Raw genomic sequence first — 24,813 nt, forward strand, 5'->3', positions numbered from 1 at the left:
GAGTAACACAACGTCTTTGCTCCTTCTGCTCTCGGGACGCGTAACCGCAAGCTGGGATGGCTCGGGAACCACGGCCGGGTCGCGCCGCTCTGTGCTGCGGGGCTGCTCTCCGTTTACCCGGGTGCTACATGGACTGAAATTTGTGTTGCTAGAGAGGAGAAGACCTTATGTGTGAGCAGCACAAATTAATCCCTGGGTTCTTAAAAACCACCATCCCTCCAGGTTCTAACCCTTCAGTCACTCCGCTCCATCTCACTCTTCCACCCCGGGTTTTCTCCTCCTGTGAACCGGCGCCTCTAAATACTCTAGTCTGATTTCCATCTCTGGAGATGACCTCCTACTAGTCCTTGTTTCTTTGTTCCCTAATGTCCTTTATCTTTACCTTGAGACTTTCAGTCTTTTGGCTCTTTTTTTTTTTTTTTTTTGCGCCCCAAGACCGTTCAGGCCACTTACTCCTCAAGCCCTGAAATACCACTTAAACTTACTGTTATATTATTATCCTTTCTCCATATCCTTCCTCCTCAGCCATCCAAAATTTCAATCAATCTGTGTCTCATTTTTTGAACATTGGACTCTTCTCTTTCTATACACTTTCTCTGTTGCACGATCCTTTGTCCTTTACTATCACTTTCACAGTAATGATGATTTCCAGTTCTCTTACCCGTAACCAAGACTTCTCTCATAAACTGCAGATAGATGCCATTGGGATATCTTGTATAAACTTTAAAATGTCCATATGTCAAATAAGACTTTTTCTCTTTATCTTACCCCATTTTCAAAAGAAAAAGAAAATCTGTTCATCTGTGTTGGTCCTCCCTCCCTCTCCAATTGAGGAAAGGTAGTATTTACTATCTAACAGCCCTACCCCTACCAATAAGATATTGGAAAAATAACAATATCATAAATATCAGGTAATCATGCCCCCACAAACTTCCCCTTGGGTTTTTTTCTAAGGAGAGACCAGTCACTATATTACATAATACCACACAGCACTTGTAGTCAGGGATGGCAAATAAACTTGGCTTTATATATCCTAAAGCTTGTGGTTGATGACAGTAGACCTAATTACCCTTGCCTCATCTCTTTTAATGTGTCTGTGACTTAATAATAAACAAGCATGGGGTTTTCCCAAAGTCAGACTTCAGATTCTTCTCACAGACTTTGGGAGCAGCACCTCGGCAGCTATATGGTTTATAACAGTGGTAGGGAATTTTGTAATAGACCGCAGTCCATTGCTTTATAAAGCAAAGTCACATAGTTCTGAGAACTATATAGCTGAAGCCTTCCACACTTCCATATCTCTTATTGTCTGAGCTAAAAACCTGGCAACAGTCAGACCCAGAACCATCATACTATACTGGACCATTTTCTGTTTCCAGAAATGTATAGGTTTTTTATTCCTTCACCTTCTTTCATGCTGTTTCCTAGAGCGCCTTATTAACTGACATGCTCCTGTTTATCCTGTAAGGTCTAACTTAACTATCATCTCTACAGGAAAAGCTTCTTAGACTTTATAACAGGCAGGATTAAGAAGTCTTGTCTCTATTACTGAGTATATCTCATAGTCAATTAATCAATCCAGATATTCATCTAACTTCTTTTTTGTCTAAACTAATAATCCTCTGAGTGTATTTTTAGCTTTATTTATCATTTGAGTATAAAGCTTTTCCTAAATAAGTAGTTTAGTAAATATTTGGTGAATGACTCAATGAAATGTGTAATAACTAAACAATTTACCTTCGATCTAAGACTAGTATTCTTTTATTGTTGTATATTACTTACCATTTTTTATTGTGCTTTATTTAGCCACAGAATATATTATTGAGCAGCATATACCCTCTTGGAGATATAAAAATTGTAGATTTTGGAATGTCTCGAAAAATAGGGAATGCTTGTGAACTTCGGGAAATCATGGGAACACCAGAATACTTAGGTAAGAATTTCTTTTTATTTTCTACACCATTTTGAAATTTATCAACTAAATGAGACCTCTATGAAACTATATTTTAGAGCATGTAATTCCAGGATATATTTAGTTCAGGTATTTTAATGCAATGAAATTGGGTGATGACACATTTAAATGAACTTGAGCGTATATAGGATTATTTAGACATTCACCATGATTCATAGGACATTGGACATGTCAATTCAAAAGTTAATGTTTGTGTGTAAAGGCCTAGTACGTAAAGAAGAATGGGTGAAGGGGAAATTAGGGAACAGGAGAAAAAGAAAGAGGGGGAAACAGTCACATGGTCCTTTATTTTATTTGAAGCCTGGCTGTTGGATGGTTGTCATTTCTACTTCTGTCCTGGTCCCAACTCTCAAGCTGTTTACAATATACATTATCTTCAGTTTTGCAAGAATTGTTAACAGGACTGCTTGCTATTTGTTGCTGCTGTGGTAAAAATGTGAGGTTTTGCCTAGGATTGTAAAAGGAGGATTTTGAAGAAAAAGATGCCAAAAGAGCCTAATATTAGATAATCTAAGGATATTGTACTGTATCAACGAATTAGATCATGCAGATGAAAAAATTAAGTTCTGTAAAGCAGCATATAAATTTAAACTATTTTAAAGTATTTATAGTAATAATATTCTTGGGCTTTTTTGTTGTTGCTCATATGATATTGATATCCCCATGTGAGCATTGAAAAGATAAAACTAAACAGAACCGGTGTTTCTCAACAAGGCAACTGACTTTCCTGAAATGAAAAACCAAGCAAATCACTAACTTTTGAGTGCTAATAGGGGCTATAGTGTCCTAGAATAAATGATTGTAATTATAGATAACACAGCTCACAGAAGTGTGTGTCAGGTTGTAGATTGTGTGACAGACAGAGACTGACAAATATATACGACTCAAAGTCTTTATTAATAAAAATGTTAGGTTTTAGGAAACGATTTCTCTTTGGAGAAATTATGAAACCATACTGTGAAACAAGAAAGTTATTATTCAAGCACAAATTCTAGTTTGGACTCGACTATTTTGGAATTTGTGATAATGTTTACAAAATATAGAAAATTTATTTTGCACTTAAAAAGCTGGCAGGGAAGGAAAAGATGGGAAATTAATTGCATAGGAATTTAGGTTTTTGATAGTTTAAGAGGAATATTTGATCTACTTGAAAATTTAAAGCACTTCTGGGAAGCATAATTTGCTCACTATGTTATTATAGATACATATGATTTTCTTTATGCTGAAAAGAAAAACTTAAATTAGTATGATAAAATAACATTAACTCTTAACATAGAGTAATAAAACTAAAATTTTTAAAATGATTCTAGTGTCTAAAATTTTACTTCTTCCTAATTGTTTTTCCTAAGATTGATCTTAATGATTAAAAAAAAAACCTACATAGCTAGCTACTGGTTACTCCAAAAATGTTATTTGTACCATTTGGCTATATAATTTTCTCAGCATTAGATATGTTTAAGTGTCTAATCACAGGATAATTAATTGTATGCTAAATTTCTATTAATTTGATATTACTAGTTCTTTTTTTTTTTTTTAAGATTTTTTATTTATTTATTTAACAGAGAGAGAGAGATCACAAGTAGGCAGAGAGGCAGGCAGAGAGAGAGGGGGAAGCAGGCTCCCCGCCGAGCAGAGAGCCCGATGTGGAGCTCGATCCCAGGACCCTGAGATCATGACCTGAGCCAAAGGCAGAGGCTTAACCCACTGAGCCACCCAGGCGCCCCGATATTACTAGTTCTTTAAAATCAAAACCAGTTTTAATTTATTATAAAATGGTTTTCAGGTTTTTAAATTTGAATTTTATCTTTTGCTTCAGCTCCAGAAATCCTGAACTATGATCCTATTACTACAGCAACAGATATGTGGTAAGGTTTTGCTAGTTACCTAAATGTTTTTGTTATACATTGGGTAGTGTATATTTTAGGGTTCTTTGATTCCAAATGTAAATAATAAGGTTTTCTGTAAAAGGTTATTTTCAAGTACCATTAGTATGCCACAAGAAGACATTTACCTGTCCATTCTTTTTAAGTAATACTTTGGCTGTGAGGCAAAGGTACAGAAATAAATAGGAAAAATCTCTTTCCTGAGGGAGTAAAAAAAAAAACAAAATAGTTGCAGTACTGTGCAACATGTTCTGTAATAAGGTAATGAGCATAAAGGAAACAACAGACAAGCACCAGATGGAAAATATCTGATCAAGGTCTAGAAGAACTAGGAAGGTATTTGCTACACAGAAAAATGAGGTTGAGTTCATGCAAAAGTTTAGTTTTATGAGATGATATCTCTCGGGTATTGTGAATTTTTGTGGCAAATGAAATGATATTTTGAATATCAGATATCATAGGGAGTAAAACTGGAATTCCTACTGGAACTTTAGGTGGGACCACAGTGGGGGCCGACTCCCCTGGCCAAGTGGAAGAGTTTAGACTTATTCCCTGTGTTCCATGTAACTGTAATCAGCTTGCCAAGGAAAAACCATCCTTGGCGAAATAAGCGGGAAACACGTACTGTATGTATTCTTTTTCTGGCTCCTGAGCACCAGACTTGTCATTAATATATTTAAGGCCCTGAAAAGTTTTGCAATGAAAAAAAAAATCTGCTTGCCCAACTTTGTGCTTTGCCAAACTTGCTGACTCTATTTGCACAGAACTCCTGTTTATGTCTCACAGATCATTACTGTGTCATGGATACCTTTTAGGAAATGCTGCCCTTCAAGCACCTTTGTGTTCTCAGTAACAGGTGTCTGAACGAAGGGCAGACTATAGATACCATGATACATATTTAATACATTATATTTATAATTATGTAACACAACATGCATTCCCCTCATGTTCTTTTACTGTGAGACAGACTTTGAGATACCAGTTATTTTAGTTTTAATAATATAGAAAGTTTGAAAAGCAATTTAAGTCTATAGATTAACTGTAGAAGTTTTGAAGAATATGTTAAGTATCAATTTTACTTTATGTAAATGTTTTCAGATTAACATGCATTTTAAGTTCCCCTCTTGTCCCTTATTTCCTTTTCAGGAATATTGGCATAATAGCATATATGTTGTTAACTCATACATCTCCATTTGTGGGAGAAGATAATCAAGAAACGTACCTCAATATTTCTCAAGTTAATGTAGATTATTCAGAAGAAACTTTTTCATCAGTTTCACAGCTGGCCACAGACTTCATCCAGAGGCTTTTAGTAAAAAATCCAGAGTAAGTTATAACATTAATTTGTTCAGGTACTGTTACAAAATGAATATATGTCTAATAACATAATAGAGTTATTAGAAGTATGCTGCCAAGTTTCAGATAAAATGGGAAGAAAGGTGATGTAAGAGATCATTAGAACAAATTAGTAACTTCAAACATAAAAAATATATAAAACATGTAACTGGAAATTCTGGAGTAAAGAGAAGATTTGTGTTCTCTCTCTCTCTCAACCTGCTACTAAATCCTGAAGTTCCCTAAAATAATTAGAAGTAGGTTTACAATACACATGGCTGGCTCTGACAGACTTTGTTGTGAATACTTTGTAGACAAGTAATTATAGTTATTTGGTAAGTATCAATTACTGATTGTCACATCTTTAAAGGTCAGAGATGCTTTTTGACCACCTGCAAAAAAAGGGACTTGAAACTATGACTTAGGACTCTTAACTCTCTCATTGGCAACCTCAGAGCAGGAAAAGAAAAAACTGACCTCCCTTTTCTTTACTCAGATTTGCCCCATTTACTTTATTTTTTTAATCTTTTTATTGTGTTATGTTAGTCACCATAAAATCCATCATTCCTTTTTGATGCAGTGTTTCAAGAGCACCCAGTGCTCCCTGGCCTGGCTAAACTTAACACAGAAGCTGGGATATAGTGCCTTGGGCTCCGATCCTGGTTTTGTTACTTGTCAGGTCTTTTATCTCTAACAGTTACTTAATTGCCTGGAGGACTCAGTTTCTTATCTGTTTAAGGAAAAAACTCAGGTTTGTTAATTATTTTATTGGCATAGTGCAAGTCCAAACAAATTCTCACTGGCCATTTTTTGGACATGAATGCTTATTTAGTAATTATAGTAAAAATATTGTTTGCTTCTGATTATATGCAGTTTTAAGCAGTTTTCATTTTCATTTTTACTTAGTTTCTAAAATTTCTAAAATGAGCACATTCATTTTCTTATAATAAAAAAAGAACATAATTTCTAAAATGAGCACATTAATTTTTTTGTAATCAGAAAACAATGAAATTAAAGTGATCATAAAAAATTAAGGGAAGCCTGGGTGGCTCAGTCAGTTAAGCATCTGCCTTTGGCTCGGGTCATGATCCAGGATCAAGTCCTGCATCTGGTGGGAGCCTGCTTCTCCCTCTGCTTGTGTGCTCTCTCTCTAACTGACAAATAAATAAAATCTTTTAAAAAATGAAGGTCAGGCCTCAGGAAGCATATGTTCTAATGGAAATGGCGGTTGTGTTAAGGTTGGAGTTCTAGGTATTTTCCTAACTTTTGACATACTGTGATATTTAACCATATTATTTTCAAGAGAGAAAACAAAATGTAAAAATTCAAAATATTTGGTAAACATCATTCAAGAGCAGCCTTTATTTTCAAGACTTAACTGTATTGCTTTTAAGAGCACAATAATAATAGATTATATATTATATATGTTTTCTTTCAGAGTTTGTATACCCAAGAGATTTTATAATTTTACTAATTTTTATTTGTGAGGCTAGCATATGTTCTCAAGCTTTTTGATTAGTCTTATCTATAAGCTCCATTATATAATGAATTTTTCAGCCTAGAAACTCTAGGTACTCCAGTCTTTGTATTGTTATTCCCGTCTGTACTATGAGTATGTGTTATTTTCATAATAAATTAAGAAATTAAGTCTATAGTATATCAAACTGCAGCTATTTCTAACTTGATATTTTAGTTCTAAATTTTCACTTGATGCTTTCTTTCAAAGGAAAAGACCAACAGCAGAAATCTGCCTGTCTCATTCGTGGCTACAGCAGTGGGACTTTGGAAACTTATTTCACCCTGAAGAAACTTCCAGTTCCTCTCAAAGTCAAGATCATTCATTAAGGTCCTCTGAAGACAAAACTTCTAAATCCTCTTGTAATGGAACCTGTAGTGATCGAGAAGACAAAGAGAATATTCCAGAGGATAGCAGCATGGTTTCCAAAAGATTTCGCTTTGATAACTCGTTGCCCAATCCCCATGAACTTGTTTCAGATTTGCTGTGTTAGCACTTTTCTCTTTGAGTTATTTGGACTGAATTTGGAATTTGAAATCTACTGCAATGTGAGATTGTAGTTTGTAGCTTCATTTATGGCATGTTTATATTGTAAGTGCACTTTTGCATAGAGGAGTTTAGGGAAGTGTTTTGATGCTAAATTACTAGTAACCAGCATAATTTCATTTCCTGTTCTGACATACTAACTCTGCAGAGAAGAAGTATTTAAATATATGACAAAAAATAGAGTTGTGCATGTGAGTCTACATGTTAATGAAATAATTCAAGTTCAAATGGGTTTATCAGAATGTTTTACAGATAAGGAAAACAGTGATTTGGGTTATATTATGGTTGAAATAAACTGAGCAAAATGAAGGCATTTGAATTTAATAGGTTCTCTAAGGTAAGTCCTATACCATGCCTCTATTGACAAAATTTTGTTAGGATAATAGTGTCAAGTTTAAGAAAAATATGTACTATTTTTAGATGCTCAAGGGATTTTTACATTTGAAAATATTTTAATCACAAATATTTTGAAACTGCCTACGATTTCCAGAATATATAGTCTGCTATAGGAGACATGTCCTTTTAACCAGAGCAAAGAGGGAGTGAGAAACCTGATTAGGAATACTCTGTACAAGTTGAAGCAGAAAAAAGAGCAGCGTGGCATCATTTCTTTTTTTTAACTCAAATGTCTTTTGCCCTCTCTCAACATACTTCAGATTTAATAAGGTCTGAAAGATGGAGAATTAGATGGTATTCAAGTGTAGAGGATTTTCATATTCCAGAATTTCTGGGTAGAAGATACTTAAATAAAACTGACTGTCCTCTGTTTTGGGTGGTCAAACATGTTTATTAATTCAGTATAGAAGAAATGCTGCCTGATTTTGGCAACTTACAGAATTTTAGATGTTTTCTGAGTCTTAGGATATAAGGCAGTCATTCAGAATTCTAAAAGTATGTGTAAAAAAAAAATCGCAGCCCAGTAAGACTGTTAACTCAAGGCCAGAGTCTGTGACAGCAAGGTGGATGTGATCATAAAACCTGATGACATCAGAGTGCTTATGTAGAATTCCAGCCAGCGATGAGGCTCGGCAGAAGACAATCTGCCAGGTGGCCTTTGATGGTCTTCTGCTGGGACCAATGTTAGTAAGAGTCTAAGGACAGCAGAGTGGCTGATGACCGCTGTGCTAATAGAGGGAAGTTTACTCCTTTTTTGGTTATGTTTGATGACTTTGCACCTGGTTACTATTAAAGATTCTGTTATATTATCATGTTAGGATAATTGTAACCTCATGCCCATGTTACTACATTAAAAGAAATTATATTTTGACCAGAAAGAAATTCTCGAGCTCGCCCCACCCCTTGAGTTATATATTACTCTAAACCTTTAACTTTCTGAAATTTGGTTAAGATTCCAAATAACTTGAAACTTTTTTTAAAGCCATTTGGCTAAATGGTGACTTCCTTTTAAATCTTCAGCATTTCTAAAAGGAAAAGTTATTTCTACTTGTGTGTGCATATGTGTATATGTATAGGCTATGTATTTATGTGTAGATGGATTAAAATATAGTCTTTAGACAACTTTCTCTTAGTCTTTGCTCTACTACGTTGTGTTCAACTCAGGTGCCAAAGGAGCTCTCTTCTTATGGGTATGTAAATATACATTTAAATTCTTTAAGAAATAGTTTGTTGGTTCAATAAACTAGCCATTGCAGAAGCTAAATTGGGCTCTTGTATATCTAAAACTGATGAGTTTTTTCTAAATTTTTGATTGTCCATTTCTTTGCCTTCCATATTAAGCTATTGCAGGTAAAGCTTGGTGAGGCATTGGTGAAAGAGGACTTTTATAAAAGATATTTTATTTTGAAATTTCTAGAGGAATTATGGCTTGGCAAAAATAAAAAATAAAGAAAAAAATAAAGAAATGTTTGCATTTTAAATTATAAGCTAATTCTTTAAAAAAATTTTATACCAGTTTTCTTTTAGTCTGAAGAATCTTACAATAGTTCATATGTCAGCCCTTAGTTAACAGAATACACAAAGTTGTAAATTTCCATACCTTTTTTCCTAATAATTTTTATTGTAAAAAAGTAACAAATAGTTGTACAAACAATATAAAAATTCATTTTTTTGTAAAAGTGAATTTAAATATTTTCACTGTTTGAAATGTGAAAATTAAATGAGTATTTAGAGAGAAGTTGTTAACAAATGACTCAATTCTTTTTCTCCCAAGATTGGAAAAAATGTATCTATCAAAAGTAGATGATATATCTCATTAAAGTAGGAATCTTAGCCCCTCTGAGGTGAGCAGATGTCCTAACACTTGAAAAAAATCTGAAAATTAATGTTAAATTGTGATGAGTTTATAAAGTTTAATAACTTTGCGTTTTGGATAGACAGGATTAAAAAATATAGATGACAGTTAAAATTGTCATTTTAATTTTTTTCTCCACAAAGTTAATTCTGAGCAGTAAAATTATAGTGGCACTTTAAAGACATAAGCAGTATGTGTTCTGCAGTCTATAATGAAATAAGGCACCTGTGTCAGAATGTATATCAATACATTGCTTCCTTTAAAGAAAGTCTTGTTATTAAAAAAAGTCAGCTGATTAATGATACAATTGATTTTCATTCTGGCACAAGTTCTTTCGTTTGCGATGAGTTGCTAATAGCTCATGGACCATATTTGGAATAGCATTGCTCTAAGCAACATTTATAAATTGATATTTTATAACTGTTTACATTTCTTCTGTTTATTTTTGAATTTTCCATTTTTATATCTGTCTTGGAAACTTGTCTTTATTCATTGTTGTATAAACAATTGTACTTTAATTTCAAATTGTATTAAAATCAAGTTATCTGACTTCCCATTTGGAGAAATAGTATCAATTTATAATTTTATAAGAGTTTAAAGAATTTTAAATTCTAATTGGAAATTTCACACAAATTGTAACTGCCCCATCTTTCATTAAATAATCATGTTGCTTAAGAATATTGACTGACATTATTATGAATACCCCAGTTAAAAAAAAAACTTATATCAACTTAATGATCCTTTTGGTTAAAAATTAAAGAGCACTTTTTTATGTCTGTGATTGTCTTTTGCTTTAAAGTATTTCTAAGTTTGTTTTTCTTAAAAACAAACCTCCTTGCCTGAAGGCACTAGCCTTGACACATGTCATTTTGAACTCCCTCTTCAGTACATATCTGTTTATTAGATCCTGTCTGTTAAAAAGCCTCATAAATTTGAAAACACGTCTATTCTGTGGTAATGCTAGATATTTTCAGAACATGTCAGTAAATGGCAGTGTACTACATGTTGCGTAAGGATGAATAAGGGATTTTTATTTACCCGGAAATGAGTGAACTGTTTCTGTTGGGTTTTTTGTTTTTGTTTTTAGTTTAAATAAATTGAATTTTAAAAAAGATGAATAAGGTATTCTTTAAGAAATTTATAATCTGATTATGGGCTAATCAGTTCATATAACATACTGTAGTTATATCCTATAAAATAGTTTCCACAAACAGTGAATACTCAAACATTGCTAGAGGAAATACAGGCTTAAGTTCCTACAAGTGTCTGTTTATAACATTTTTGCCAACGAATCAATACATAACCTTGTTTTATGTACCTTCTGTTTAAAGGGATCTTATTTAATATATATTGTTGATTCATTAACATTGACCTCACACCAACAGCACCATAACTCATGCCTGAATGAAGCTTATCTAATAACACATCTTTTCTACATAAGGCACATTACAGCCCTGTGCGTAAGAACATAATTACACAGCAATTCAAAATTATGATTTGGGGCCATTTTAAACACAGAAATCACTAACAAAAAGCACAAAAATCCAGAAAGTATGACATTAAATAGACCACAAAATGGACATTTGTCTTATAGTATGAGAACCAAAATAAGACTCAGCATCACTTTGCTCAACCTAAGACAGGAAAGCGTCCAGCATCTCAATTTTTTTAACACTGTGATCATGTCTGCAAATGACCGTGAAAGCACTATGCATGTTAATTTTGGGGTTGCAAATAAATTTTAGCAAGTAAGTTCACAAACATGGACTTAATGAATGAAGAGGGTCAACTCTACATGCCAAAATCATGTAAAAAGTCTGAAGTGTGATAATGAAAAGGTGTGCACAACTGAGTCTGTAGGGAGAAGAAATTGCAATGTGTTGGACCTTCTTAATTGTAAGCACTTCTTCTCAGCTTCCATATTTTCTTTTTCTGACACAATGGCATTCCCCAGTTTTTCTCTTTTGAGTCTCAATTTTCCTCCTGGACACTGAGGTCATACATATTATCATTACTGGATGTAAGAACACTCAAATGTAAAATAGCTCTAAGCAAAATCAGGGTCATATTCTCCCTCTTTGTATCACCTCCTCACCCAAACTTTCTGGATTCATGTTACCTCCCTTAGTTAATACAGCTCTATTTACCCACACGTCACAAACGGATTTCTCTAGGTGTCATTCTAAAAATTTTGTTTTCTTACTGCACCTCTTCCAATAGTCATTAATTTCTTTAAGCTTTTCAAAATTTATTTACACAATCTCTACACCCAGTGTGGGGCTCAAACTCATGACCCTGAAATCAAATTGCTGGCTCTTTTGACTGAACCAGCCAGGCACTCCCTAATAGTCATTCATGTCTATCAATAATATCTTTTTATGTATCTTATAGTTATTTTCTCTTTAAAATAACTCATATACATTCATCTAAATCTGGATTGTTTAGACATCTAGTAGAGGTCTGCAAACCTTTTCTATAAAGGGTCGATTATTAAATACTGTAGGCTTTGCAGGCCAGTGTTTTGTCACAACTACTCAGTTTTGCTTCTAGAGCATGAAAACAGTCATAAGCAGCATGCAAACAAATGGGTGGGCCAGTCAAACCTTATATATATAAAAACAGATGATGAGCCACATTTAATTCTTGACCCCAATGTAGAGTATCACATTTATTATCTTAGCTCTATTTAGCATGATTAAAATGGGAGGAGAGCCAGAAAGACACAGGGAAGTGAGCCTTGTCTGCAGTCACTTTGTCTAGCAAGCAGATGTCCAAGAGGAAGAGGACAGAGTATTCATTGGAAATGTAATTTTACTAGAATAGCGAGTTTGCAACTAGTTGAGAAAATAGAAAGTAGAGGCCACAGGTACATACTGGTCTTCCAAGAACTCAAGGGGAAAGGGAGGAGAACTATAGTTTGAAGAGTTTTGTTTTTTTTTTAATGTTTTAAAATGAGGAAGACTTGGAAATATTAATAGGCAAAGGAGAGAAGTCCACATGGAGGCAACAGCTGAAATGCATACTAGCACAAGATGATTAATGTTAGAAAATGCCAGAGAAAGTGATAAGATCACAAGCACAAAGGCAACTGTGGCTAAAATAAAGAAAAACAATATCTCCCAACAGAAAAAACTGAAAAAGAAAATGGGTGACAACAGAGATGTGAAGTGAGGGGATGATCTGCTTCTCCTAAGAAGCCTGCAGCTAGTGGTCTACTGAGAGTAAAGGAAGTAGAGGAGGGTGTAGTGGCGAGAGTAAAACTTTGGCACAAGGTGAGGACAGAGGTGGTCAATAGTGTTGGTCAAATGAGTGGAGTTCATAACCTATCAGGAGAGACATATGCAATTAGTTTATTGTGTAGAATGTGGTCAAACAATTCTTACAATACTAATTTGTCATTTCTGCCTATATCTTTTCTTTTTCCATCAGGAGACTGTGCTTCTTTGCATCAGGGACATATATAGTAGCACTCAAAAGAAAAAAAAAACCCTGTTCCACTGAGGCTTTCATTTATAAATACTTAAATCTGTTGTGAAAAAAGTGGGATAGTCTCAGATGGCAAAAAAAGAAAGATCTGTAAGTCTTGGAGCAATACGCAACTTGCCCAATTCCCTGTGCACCATCACGGGACCTTGTAGAGAGCGATCCAACAGTAGCAGTGTGGCCTCCAGGGCTAAGGTAGAGCCAAAAAGATTGTGTGGGGTCAACACTGACTCTGTCATGAGCGTGGCAGGGGGGGAGAAGATAGTAGTGAGCCTGAGAAGAGGTTCTCAGGTGGGTCTCATTAGAGTATATTCTTCGACTTTGGACAACATCTTCAGGAACAGAATGCACTTAACTAGAATAACAAAGTAGGTTTCGTCTAACTGGTTCTAACAGTATCCCTTGGTGGAAGCGGAAGCATGCAACCACAGCGCAAGTCTCTAGAAGCAATTCTACCGCCGTCGAAGAAACCGTGGGTTGGCTAACCCACCAGCGGTAGCCCGTTTCTTGCTCCGTGACCCGCCTCCATTACAGAAGCCGTCCAGCTCACCTGGAGCAAGGGGTGAGGCGGAAGTCTGCTGGGTGGCTTCCGAAACGCTTTGGTTTCTGGATGAAAGCAAGGAATGCTGACAACCCCAACCTCTAACCATCTCGGATGAGAGCTGTTTCCACCATTTTGTAATTACGAGGGAAAGGACAAGGGAATCCTGGAGATCCTGGCCCTGACGTTACTGTCCCACTGAAGCCACTGATGCTAACAGCAGCAGTAACTTCCTTTTCAACATTTCAGTTTGTGGTTTTAATAGATGTCCTATTGGGTTAAGCCACTCTCCTCGGGATTTTCTGTTATTTGCCACTGAAAGTATTTTAATGGACACAATCATCAATATTTTCCAAACTCACATTCCTTGTAATGTTACTAGTGTGTGGTGAAGAAAGAAGGCACGTATACCCAACAGGGTTTTAGAAACACCATGTTCAACAGTGTTAAATGCGTATTTTACTGCAGGATTCCCTGGAGGCTTTGATTTATGCTGGGAATCTCCAAGTGAGGAGCCTAGTGTGTAGTGTGTGTGGTAATTACTTTGTTTGTGCTGACATCTCTCTGGATGGTATCATGGATACTCACACTGTACTAGATGCTTAATCAGTATAGTCCAAGTATCTCTAAAGATCTGGCTTCTCCCAGAATAGAATTCAAGTGACCTTGTAAGAACCAGCTCTTGTACTGGAGAAGGGACTAAGAAGGACAGACTCCGAATGTTTTATTTAAGTGAGACCATTTTCAGTATCCCTGTTTGTAGTACTGTGAGCTTCACATCTCCATCAGCAATCGCCTTTAGGTTCTGATGCAACACACTCTGATTTTCACGAGGTCTCAATATTTTGATGATGTTTCCTTGATAGAAAGTCAATGGCCTGGCTTTTTGCTAGAAACTCTGCTTGGCCATGCCCTGGCATTCAGCATGAACAGACTGTACTCTTACTGCTCCTTCCTCTCTAGCAGCTCGTTTGTATATTTTCCACACCTAAAGCAAAGGCCTTGTATTAGGTTTCTCCCCAGAAACAGAACCAGTAGGATACGCATGGATATGTAGGCATATTTAAGAAGAGATTTATTATAGGAAAAGGCTCACATGCCCACGGAGGCTGAGAGTTCCATGATCTTCTGTCTGCAAGCTAGAGAACCAGGAAAGTTGGTGGAGTAAATCACAGCCCAAATTTGAAGGTCAGAAAACCAGAAGGGTCAATGTCGAGGGCAGGAGAAGATGGATGACCCAGCTCAAGAAAAGAGAGGGAAAATGTTCCCTTCCGGTGCCTTTTTTTTCTGTTCGGGTCCTCAGCTAATTATTGGATGAAGCCCACCTACGTTGGTAAGGGTGATCTTTACTCAGTCTATCAATAACAATGCTAATCTCTTTCAGAAACACCCAGAAACAGAAAAAATGTTTGACCATCGATCTGGGCTTCCCTTAGCCCTACCAAGTTGATACATGAAATTAGGTATCATGGGCCGTTCCCTATCTTTTGGCTTCTTCTTTACTTGTCAAAGCTTTCTAGAAGAATAGAGAAGTTCTAACATTCTCCCTTATACATAGTTTACACACACACACACACACACACACATACACACACCCCATCTTCTTATATGGAAAACTAGTTTTACTTATAGGAAACAAATCTTCCAGCTTACTGAAATTAAGTCCTTTCCTGTAAAACACATTCCTACGGAAACTGTTAAAGAATCTAACAGGCAGGGTGGGCGCCAGTGTGGTCAGAATCAAATGAAAAATCTCTCACGTTTAGGCCCTATGCTAACCCTGTGCTGTGGTCAACCTTCAGAATAAGCAAAAAAAAAGGCATTATTTTATAATTAGTAGGAAGGATTCCACCCTTCTGGTTCACCACTGGAATTTAAATTTAGTGATTGTAATACCCTTGAAAGGCTGAAAGAAATACATGCTAATTATACCAATATTGCTAGCCAGATCATAAAATGTAACTGGGTCAGCAATTAAAGACACGATTGCAAATGCACAGGCACTTTAGTTATACTGACTAGTCCACAAGTGAATATACAGTGTTTGTGGAGAAAATTATAAGGTAGAATGATTGAACAAATAAAATGTAATAGATTCTGCATGTCACATAAGGCATATCAGAGCCCTTCCTTGCCCTAGAACTCAATCAGCAGGAATAAATCTATGAGGCTTCATGATCTTTCCGGGTTATAATTGAATTAACTGCCTAGATAGTTATATGAAGTCAAATTTTATAGATGAAACATTGTGATTTATTTGTTTCCTCCTTTGAAAGAAGTTGTTAGCCCAATTTATTAAGAACGTGATTGGTTTTTTAATTGGAATTTGCACAAAAAGTCTTCTGAAATAAATGAATATTTAAGTAATCACAGACTAAAGACCATTGAAAACAAGTTATAAAGGGAGAAAAGGAGCTGAGCCATTTATTTAAAGGCCTTTTTGGCCGTTTTAACCTTTGTGAACATCAATTACTTCTTTCTTTTACAAAACAGCAGTAATCAGCTGTTTGCTTCTTTGATTAGTTCTGGTCTGAATTCATTTAATCCTAATGATTAAGCATGGGATACTGCAAATAAACCTGTCTCTTTTCTTCCCAGAAATAGAATAATTACAATGGCCAATGCCTGGGCCTTTTATATTACTAAATTTGTAAGAGACTTAATTACTTTGGCTTTGCTCCAGTGTGCCAAATAACACACACAAATAGTCCCACAACATTGTATCTAAGTATCAATTTTGGAAGGTCTTTACAGTGTGTGTTTATAGAATGGGTGTTTGTGGGTCTATATAAAAAATACCACCTGCCGGTATATCTGTATTTAGAAATATAGAAGATATAAAATAAATGAGGAATAAAGTTTGCTAAGGGCCCGACTCTATTCATGCTGTTTCATTAACTCTTCACAACACCCCTGAATATCATCATATTGTAGGTGGAGAAACTGAGTCACAGAGAGGTTAAGCAGTTTTTCAAAGTCACCTAATTTCCACACTCGGGGATTTGAGCTCAAGTCCGCCTGTTTTCAAATGCCACCTGTGTCCTTTCTATCACACCATATTTAAATTAAATTTTCCAGTATTGGGGCGCCTGGGTGGCTCAGTGGGTTAAGGCTCTGCCTTTAGCTCAGGTCGTGATCTCAAAGTCCTGGGATCCAGCCCTGCATTGGGCTCTCTGCTCAGCAGGGAACCTGCTTCCTCCTCTCTCTCTCTCTGCCTGCCTCTCTGCCTACTTGTGATCTCTCTGTGTGAAATAAATAAATAAAATCTTAAAAAAAAATTCCCAGTATTAAGTTAAAAAAAAAAAACAAAAACAACTAGGAGAAAGTGATTGGAGTTTGTATCATTGAAAAACCTATTTGGATCACAAGTTTAATTTATATATCTTTGATTAAAAATTTTAAAATGTGGGGCGCCTGGGTGGCTCAGTGGGTTAAAGCCTCTGCCTTCGGCTCAGGTCATGATCTCAGGGTCCTGGGATCGAGCCCCACATCGGGCTCTCTGCTCAGCGAGGAGCCTGCTTCCTCCAATCTCTCTCTCTGCCTGCCTCTCTGCCTACTTGTGATCTCTGTCTGCCAAATAGGTGGGAGAGGCCCGGCTCCTTCAAGGGACGGGAAGAGCCCCCGGCAGGCGGGGTGGGAGACCGCAGAGCTGGGCAGGGACAAGGGTAACACGTGTGACTTTCTGCGGTCACCGGTGCCATTGGAGAGTTTTCAAGGGAGGGTTGCGCGTAACCATATTTTGTGTTTTAGGAGGTGTGCTGTTTGGACCCTGTGTGAAGGGGGTCTTGAAAGGGGGTCGATCCGAAGGCACAGAGCCACTTAGGGAGGATTATTTCAGTTGTCCTGGCAAGAGATGGTGCGGGCTTAGGAAGCCGAGAGAAATGGACAGATTCAAGTGAGACTGGAAAGTTCGGACTGGTAGGGTTCCCTGATTACTTGGGTGTGTAGGATGAGGGAGCTCTAAGGGATGGTTCTCAAGTTTTTCCTTTGAGCAGCCATTGCAGTGGTTGGCTCTCTAGGAAAACCAGGGAACCCCGGAGGAGGAAGCAGGTCTGAAGGGAGATGAGCTGTTTTGGATGATGGTTTTTTGCATGCACAGATTTGGAACTGTAAGGTGTGCGCAGCGATAGAGATATAAAATCGAGGTATTGTCATTGCACAGCTGATGGAATGAGGTTACTGGCTTGGAGGAGGCCAGTGAAATCAAGCCAGGCGCTACAATGCCTTCCACAATTCAGGTCTCTGTATACGGTCCTACTAAGTTGCTGTGAAGTCATGTCTCCAGTAGGATACAGTTTGGGAGAAGGACGAGGTACGGTAGGATGGAGAGAACTGATTGGAGGAAGGGTGGAAGGAATCCGAATGTCTTTTTAATGAAATATCTACCATTTCTATCAACAGAGAGGAACAATTACTTAAAAGTGTGGGGGCAGGGGCACACATACAGGTTCCTGGGTAGAGCTGCAGGCGGGGTGTGGGTAAAACCTGTCTCTACTTCTGTAAGCACCCCATTTCCTTCTTTTACTAATACCCTTTTCCCAACTCCTTTAATTTTCATAAGAGGGCTCTTTCCCTCTTATGAAAATCTCTTCCCAGAAAGAATCTGGAATACATTTACAGGAAAGTGAAAATGACAAATATAAGCTTTGAAGATTATCCTTAGTGGCAGATTACATTTTCTGAAAATAACCCCAGTAATATTTATGATCTCTCATGTGCTTCTACAGCCTTGGCACTCCTGGACTCCATACCCACTTGTGCAATTGCACAAATAAGTGTCACTTGTGAGCAGGTGTTTGTGCAGGCACCTGGGCAGCTCAGTCACTTGAGTGTCTGACTCTTGATCTCAGCTCAAGTCTTCATCTCAGGGCTGTGAATTCAAGCCCCATGTTGGGCTGTGCTGGGTGTGGAGACTACTTAAAAAAAAGAAAGAAAGAAAGAAAGAAAGAAAGAAAGAAAGAAATGCTTGTGAAAAAATAAACAAATGCCAACTAAATCAAACTGGCCAGACTACATTTATTCTTAGAAAAAATAGCAATGGGAATAATCTCTCTACATGTAAGACTTATATAGAGTTTTTTCAAAATGTTTGCAAAGTCTGAGATTCAAATGTAAATAAATCTTATTCCAGCACTTGGATAAAGAAAGCTCACATTTGCTTTGAACTTACAGTAAAAGCCTGTGAATTAGATTAATTTCTCTAAAAATAATTTGTTCAGTTTCACTCAGGAAGCCTAAACTCTGTTCTTAAAAATGCAAGCGTTAAAAAATAAATAAATAAATAAATAAAAATAAAAATAAAAATAAAAAAAAATGCAAGCGTATATGAATTAACTGTCTGAAACCTAAATAGAAATTGAGTAATTATCTCCTGGGGTTACAGGATCACCTCTAGTACATATAAAGAGATTTGATACCAGAGGGTGCTTTGCAGCCAGGAAAACTATATTTCCAAGAATACAGTGGCTCCATCACTGGTACTTTTCAAACAATGAAAATTGAGCCCATGTCTATTTCCCATAACGTGCTAAGATTTCTCTTTTTAAGTAACAACTCTCTTGAAATACAATTCACTTATCTAAAGTGCACAATTAATGGTTTTTAACATAGTTACGGAATTGCACAACCATTACCACTAATCCCAGAACATCTCCATCTCCTCACAAAGAAGCACTGTGCCTGATAGCAGTTACTCCGGCTTTCCTCCCAACCTTCTGAGCCCTAGGTGACCACCCAACTACTCTCTGTCTCTAGGACTTTGCCTATTCTGTGCATTTCTTATAAGGAAATCACAAAATAGGCAATCTTTTGTGACTGACTTCTTTCACTTAGCAAAGTATTTTCAGGGTTCATCCATGCCTATCAATAATCAATATTGTATTCCTTCTCATGTTGAATAATGTTCTACCGTGTGGATCCGTCATATTTCATTGACCCATTCATTAGTTGATGCACATTTGGGTTGTTTCCATGTTTTGGCTATTAGGCTGCTATGTACAAGTTTTGGGGTTTTCATTTCTCTTGGGTGAATACCTATATTCTCAGGTCATGTAATAACCGGATGTTTAACCACTGAGAAACTGCTACACTGTTTTCTAAAGTGGCTACACCATTTACATGCCCACCGACAGTTTACATGAGTTCCAATTTCTTTACATCCTCCCCTACACTTGTTACTGTCTTTTTAAAAATTTTTAAAAGTCTTAAATTATTTTAAAAAAATTTTTTTAAGGATTTTATTTATTTATTTGACAGACAGAGATCACAAGCAGGCAGAGAGACAGGCAGAGAGAGAGGAGGAAGCAGGCTCCCCGCTGAGCAGAGAGCCCGATGCAGGACTCAATTCCAGGACCCTGAGATCATGACCTGAGCCAAAGGCAGAGGCTTAACCCACTGAGCCACCCAGGCACTACTTTATTGTCTTTTTGCTTATTGTTCTCTTAGTAGCTATAAAGTATTACCTCTTTGTGGTTTTGGTTTGCATTTACCTGATTACTAATGATGTTGGGCATCTTTTCATGTGTTTATGGGCAATTGGTAAATCTTCTTCAGAGAAATATCTCTTCCAATCTTTTGCCCATTTTGAAATTGGATTATCTTTTATTATTGACTTTTAGGAATTCTTTATATAGTCTAGATACAAACACATCATCTTCATTTCTGAGAGATGACATAAAAAATATTAAATAAATCAAAATGTCTGGCACCCAAAATTGAAATACACACATATATGTACAGATATATATAAGCTACCATTCTTTCCGTGTTTTAGCAAGAAAACCTCCTCATTACTTGCATTAAGAAAACACAGATAGTACACATGTTCCAAAGGATCTGCCAAACATACAACAGGACAAAGTGAAACAAATAATGGTGTATTTATGTCATGAAACACGACATCGCCTTTAAAACGATAATTATGAAGTGTTCTCCATGACCTTGGGAAAGTTCTATGAAACATCAAGTGAACACACACACACACACACACACACACACACACACACACATGCAGAGTATAATCTTCACCATGTTTTTTTCAGAAATGTAGAAAACAGACAAGAAAAAAAATACTGTGGTATGTTAGTCATGGCAGCACCTGGGCGATCTTTCCCTCACGCTTTGCAGTTATCTGCAATAAGCACGCGCTTCTTTTATAATCAGGCATTTGATGGGGAACGAGGCAAAGCTGAGCAGGAACACACAAAAAAAAGTCAAACTAAAATAATACACCGTCTTCAACAAATTTCGATGATTTTGGAAGTATGTGGTTTTCATGGCAGTTCGTTACATCTGTTGGAGTAATGCCAGAAAGTTAGAGTCCTCTTCCCCTACAAAGTCCTCAACCACTTTATGTTGGGAGGAGCTTGACGACCTGAAACACAGTTCCTCGTTCGGAAACAATACTTTCTGGCAGGAACGCATCCCTCTGCTTTGAAATATCTATGAAATCCTGATCAAGGACAATTTTTCTTTGTTTGTTTTTTGCCTGTTTGTTTCCCGCGTTCTTGAAAGAGGAGCCCATAAGGCTTTGAAGAACGGAGCGGCTCCCACAGCGGCTCCACGCGGTTCCTTTTCTCAGAGGCCAAGGCCGTTCCCATGATGGAAGCGGGCGGTGGCTCTCTGGCCACAGCTCTCGCAACTGCTATCATTTCAAGACAAACCACTAATTGCTGAGGAATTCACTGGGAGCTTAAAAAGGGACTTTCCTTCACAGTGTACTCCTTAAGATCACGGGCAGATTTCTTTTGTTCTCAGGCCCTGAGTTGTCATTACCCGTGACAGTTCTCATTCTCTACCCTCCATGGGAATGTGTTCCAAGGCAGAACCGCTTTTGAAAAACAGAATGTTCTGGTAGGTTTGGATCCCCGGTGATACAGTGATGTTGGCTCGGAGCTGCGGACACATGTCCGGGACGGCTGCTGGTAAACGTGATAGCAGTTCTGCTAAAAATAACGACTCTCTTTGCAATTTATGGAAGTATGGCTAGAGAAGAGACTGGAGCTGTCCCTCATTTTTCAAATGCCCTTTCATTTCCTGCTGTGTGCTGATGTTTCCAAGCCTCCACATGAATTAAAGTTCCAATGAGATTTGCCATAGCGGTTTCTTGGGAATGTCCATAAATATTTTTGTGCTTTGGTTTTTGTTCTCAGCAGAAAGTGTTGCTTGTGATTATCCCTTTCCGAAATTACATCTCTTTTTAAGATCTGAAAACATAAGCGTTGTGTTTTTCAGGAAGCAAACAATTTTTTTTTTCCTTCCCCCTGCTCAGGACAGAGCGGTTTTTCTTTAGGAGCCCGGAGCTGAGGTTTTCAGTTACTGATTCTCTAAGAAGGCGACAGTGAACTCATCAATGTCTTCCTGGTTGAAGTAAACTCTTCTCACATTTTTCCTGTAAGCGATCATTGTTTTAACAGGTTAATTATTTTACCACATAAAGTGGTCATTGTTCCCCGGGCTCAGCGCTCTGAATAAATCAGGCCCTTCCTCGTGCGAGGACACTCATCTCCGGGCTTCAGCCACATTAACCAATTTGCTCAGAGATTTTTATCCTTCCAGGGACTTAAAAGTTTGGTAACATTTAAACAACTTTAAAGAAGAAAAAAAGAATCCTGCAATTCAAAGGGGATCCCCTGATCAGAACCCCTGTCGGCTCGAGGTCAGACAGGAGTGAGGATATTCCTCCCCGAGGCTGTGCAGTATTAACGATGGTGGACGGCGCCTCTTTTCTTGAACTGCTCTCCCCCCCCCTTTTTTAAACAAAAGGATTCCATCAAAACACACACACACACACACACACAGTAGGAATGCAAGGGCATTTCCAGGTTCAGTTTCTTTCCGTGGCCTGCACGCTCCAGTCCCCGGGTAAGGCGGCGCGAGCTGGCGGCTGCGGACCCTCCTTGCCCCCCAACATCCCTCCTGGGTTTGGCCGCACAGGACTCGGGGCGGGAGGCTTCGGGACGTACCGACCACGTGATCGACCTACTGATGGGGATTATAGCTAGAGTTCCCGAGTGCGTATCTGTCACTTCTAATTTCAGATTCTCCCTGTGTCGTTCCTTGGCTCATTTAAATCTCATGAGCTCCGGAAGAGGTGCCTATGACCGTTGTCCTTGTCCTGTCGGGGATCCGTGAGTTGGCCCAGGGCACACGGGCCGCGGAGGGCACAGGCGGGAACTGAGTGCAGGCCGCCCGGGACCAGCGACCGCCGGCTTTCTACCCCTATTATTTCGAACTCAACTACAAAAGCACCTACGTCTGTCAGCGTTTCCTATTATTTCCACGGGCTTTCCCCTGGACAGGAGCGCAAGTCTGCAAATCCCGGCTGTCCCCTGAAACTGTGCCCGGCCGCCTCCTGGGTTACACAACATGTCTAGCAGGGGCACTCGCATCCTATGTGTGTACGGTGTCTTCGACAAATATTACGCTCTTCAATTATTTGGAATTAAGTTGATCCAAACCAGTAAAATCTACATTTTAATGAAGTGACTGTCATAGGGCTCTTAGGGGGAAGGCCAGTATCTGTTTGCTTTAATAGCATTTAGAAGCTCATGCAAGTTCAAGAAGCGTTGTTATCACACTTTATCCATTTTTTTCTTATTGACACTATTACATTTGATCATTTTGATTAAAGTGGTGAATGGATTCACTGTAAAAAATACAGAAAAATGAAAAATAAAAAAAAAATTAAGAATTCCGTTCACATCCATCTATGTAGGGACAACAGCGGCCAGCAGGACAACGTCTCTTTGAGTTAATATATCACAAGCATATTCCGTAACATTATATTTGAGGATTATATGCTGCACCATTGTACAAGCATAACATCTTTTATTAACCAATCCCCTATTTTTGGACATTTAATGTTTTTGACTATTCATTACTGAAAACACTGCAGCACTCATGCTTGAAGGCAACCCCTTTTATACATTTGTAATTATTTCCTTAAGAGGGTTCTTGGGTGCCTGAGTGGCTCAGTGGGTTCAGCCTCTGCCTTTGGCTCGGGGCATGGTCCCAGGGTCCCAGGATCGAGCCCCACATCGGGCTCCCTGCTCAGCTGGGAGCCTGCTTTCTCCTCTCTCTCTACCTGCCTCTCTGCCTACTTGTGCTCTCTCTCTCTGTGTCAAATAAATAAATACAATCTTAAAAAAAAAAAGAGAGCGTTTCTTAAAAGTAGAACTTCAGGATCAAAGGATACGAAAAACATTAGGATTTTTTTCTTTCCGGAAAATTTTACCAATACTGTAAGGCCCAACAGCTAAGGGAGAGCCCCTGTTCCTCCACCGCCAGCATAGGATATTATCGATGTTCAAGTAATTACCAATTCTATAGGATAAAAAGAATATTTTGCTTTATTTTCCGTGTTTGGAAACCACGATGAGGCCAGAAACCTTTCTGTAGTCTATTAGCCATTTGTACTTCTCTTTTATTACATTTTGAGAAATAAAATTTTATTTTTATTTTTTAAAAGATTTTATTTATTTGACAGAGAGAGACACAGCGAGAGAGAGAATGCAGGCAGGGGGAGTGGAAGACGGAGAAGCAGACTCCCCGCTGAGCAGGGAGCCCAATGTGGGGCTCAATCCCAGGACCCCAGGATCATGACCTGAGCCCAAGGCAGATGCCCAATGACTGAGCCACCCAGGTGCCCCGAGAAACAAAATTTTAAATGACTTTTGGTTCAGTCCAGGCAATACCAAATATTCCGATGACAGGTTAACAGAAGAGTTTTAGATTTTTTTTTTCTGGACTCCTCCTTTGTTTAGATGCCAGCCCGTAGAACCTGGGGTTGAAGGAGCACCTTAATGTTTGACACCTTTCCTGCGTGGCCTTGGTTACATGGAGGCTTTCCTGCTCTGAGCGGCCGTGCTCGTGATGGGCCCTAAATTGATGTTCTGAGAAATGTGGAAATGAATGACTAGTAAGACCCTTTTCTGACCTCACTGTGAACGAAAATGCTGAGTCACCAGGCTATTTGTGGCTACAAAAATATTACTGGCAAATAGTCTGGGGCTATCAAATTCAGTTCCATCTGTAATTGAATTAGAGGCCCACGTCCTTTCCTCCAAGGAGGCTGGTGTACCCAATCCTACCTTTGACAGCACTTCGCATTAAACAGGATTCCGGCCAATGAACAAAGTTCCTATTTATGGAAAATGTCAAGGGCGATCAGCATGAAAGTGTAGTAATATCACTATTTTCTATCTAACTCACTTAATAATTGGACATGAACTGTGAGAAAATTTCTGCCAAACAAATACAAATGTTCTGTCCTCGAAGCTGAGTTAA

The 24,813-nt window shown here is 37.9% G+C and overlaps 1 protein-coding gene across 1 annotated transcript in view; it reads left to right on the forward strand.

Moving 5' to 3' along the window:
* STK17B (serine/threonine kinase 17b) overlaps positions 1 to 10,273 on the forward strand; it is a 30,706-nt gene extending 20,433 nt beyond the window's left edge. The window contains exons 5-8 of the mRNA XM_080798734.1: positions 1,807 to 1,933; positions 3,789 to 3,837; positions 5,002 to 5,181; positions 6,917 to 10,273. Of these exons, the coding sequence (XP_080654860.1) occupies positions 1,807 to 1,933; positions 3,789 to 3,837; positions 5,002 to 5,181; positions 6,917 to 7,199 (639 nt within the window). The 3' untranslated portion in view covers positions 7,200 to 10,273. The remainder of the gene's footprint in view (positions 1 to 1,806; positions 1,934 to 3,788; positions 3,838 to 5,001; positions 5,182 to 6,916) is intronic.
* The last annotated feature ends 14,540 nt before the right edge of the window (positions 10,274 to 24,813 follow it).

This window comes from Martes martes, assembly GCF_963455335.1.
Source record: "Martes martes genome assembly, chromosome: 3".
In the NCBI taxonomy this organism is placed as follows: Eukaryota; Metazoa; Chordata; class Mammalia; order Carnivora; family Mustelidae; genus Martes; species Martes martes.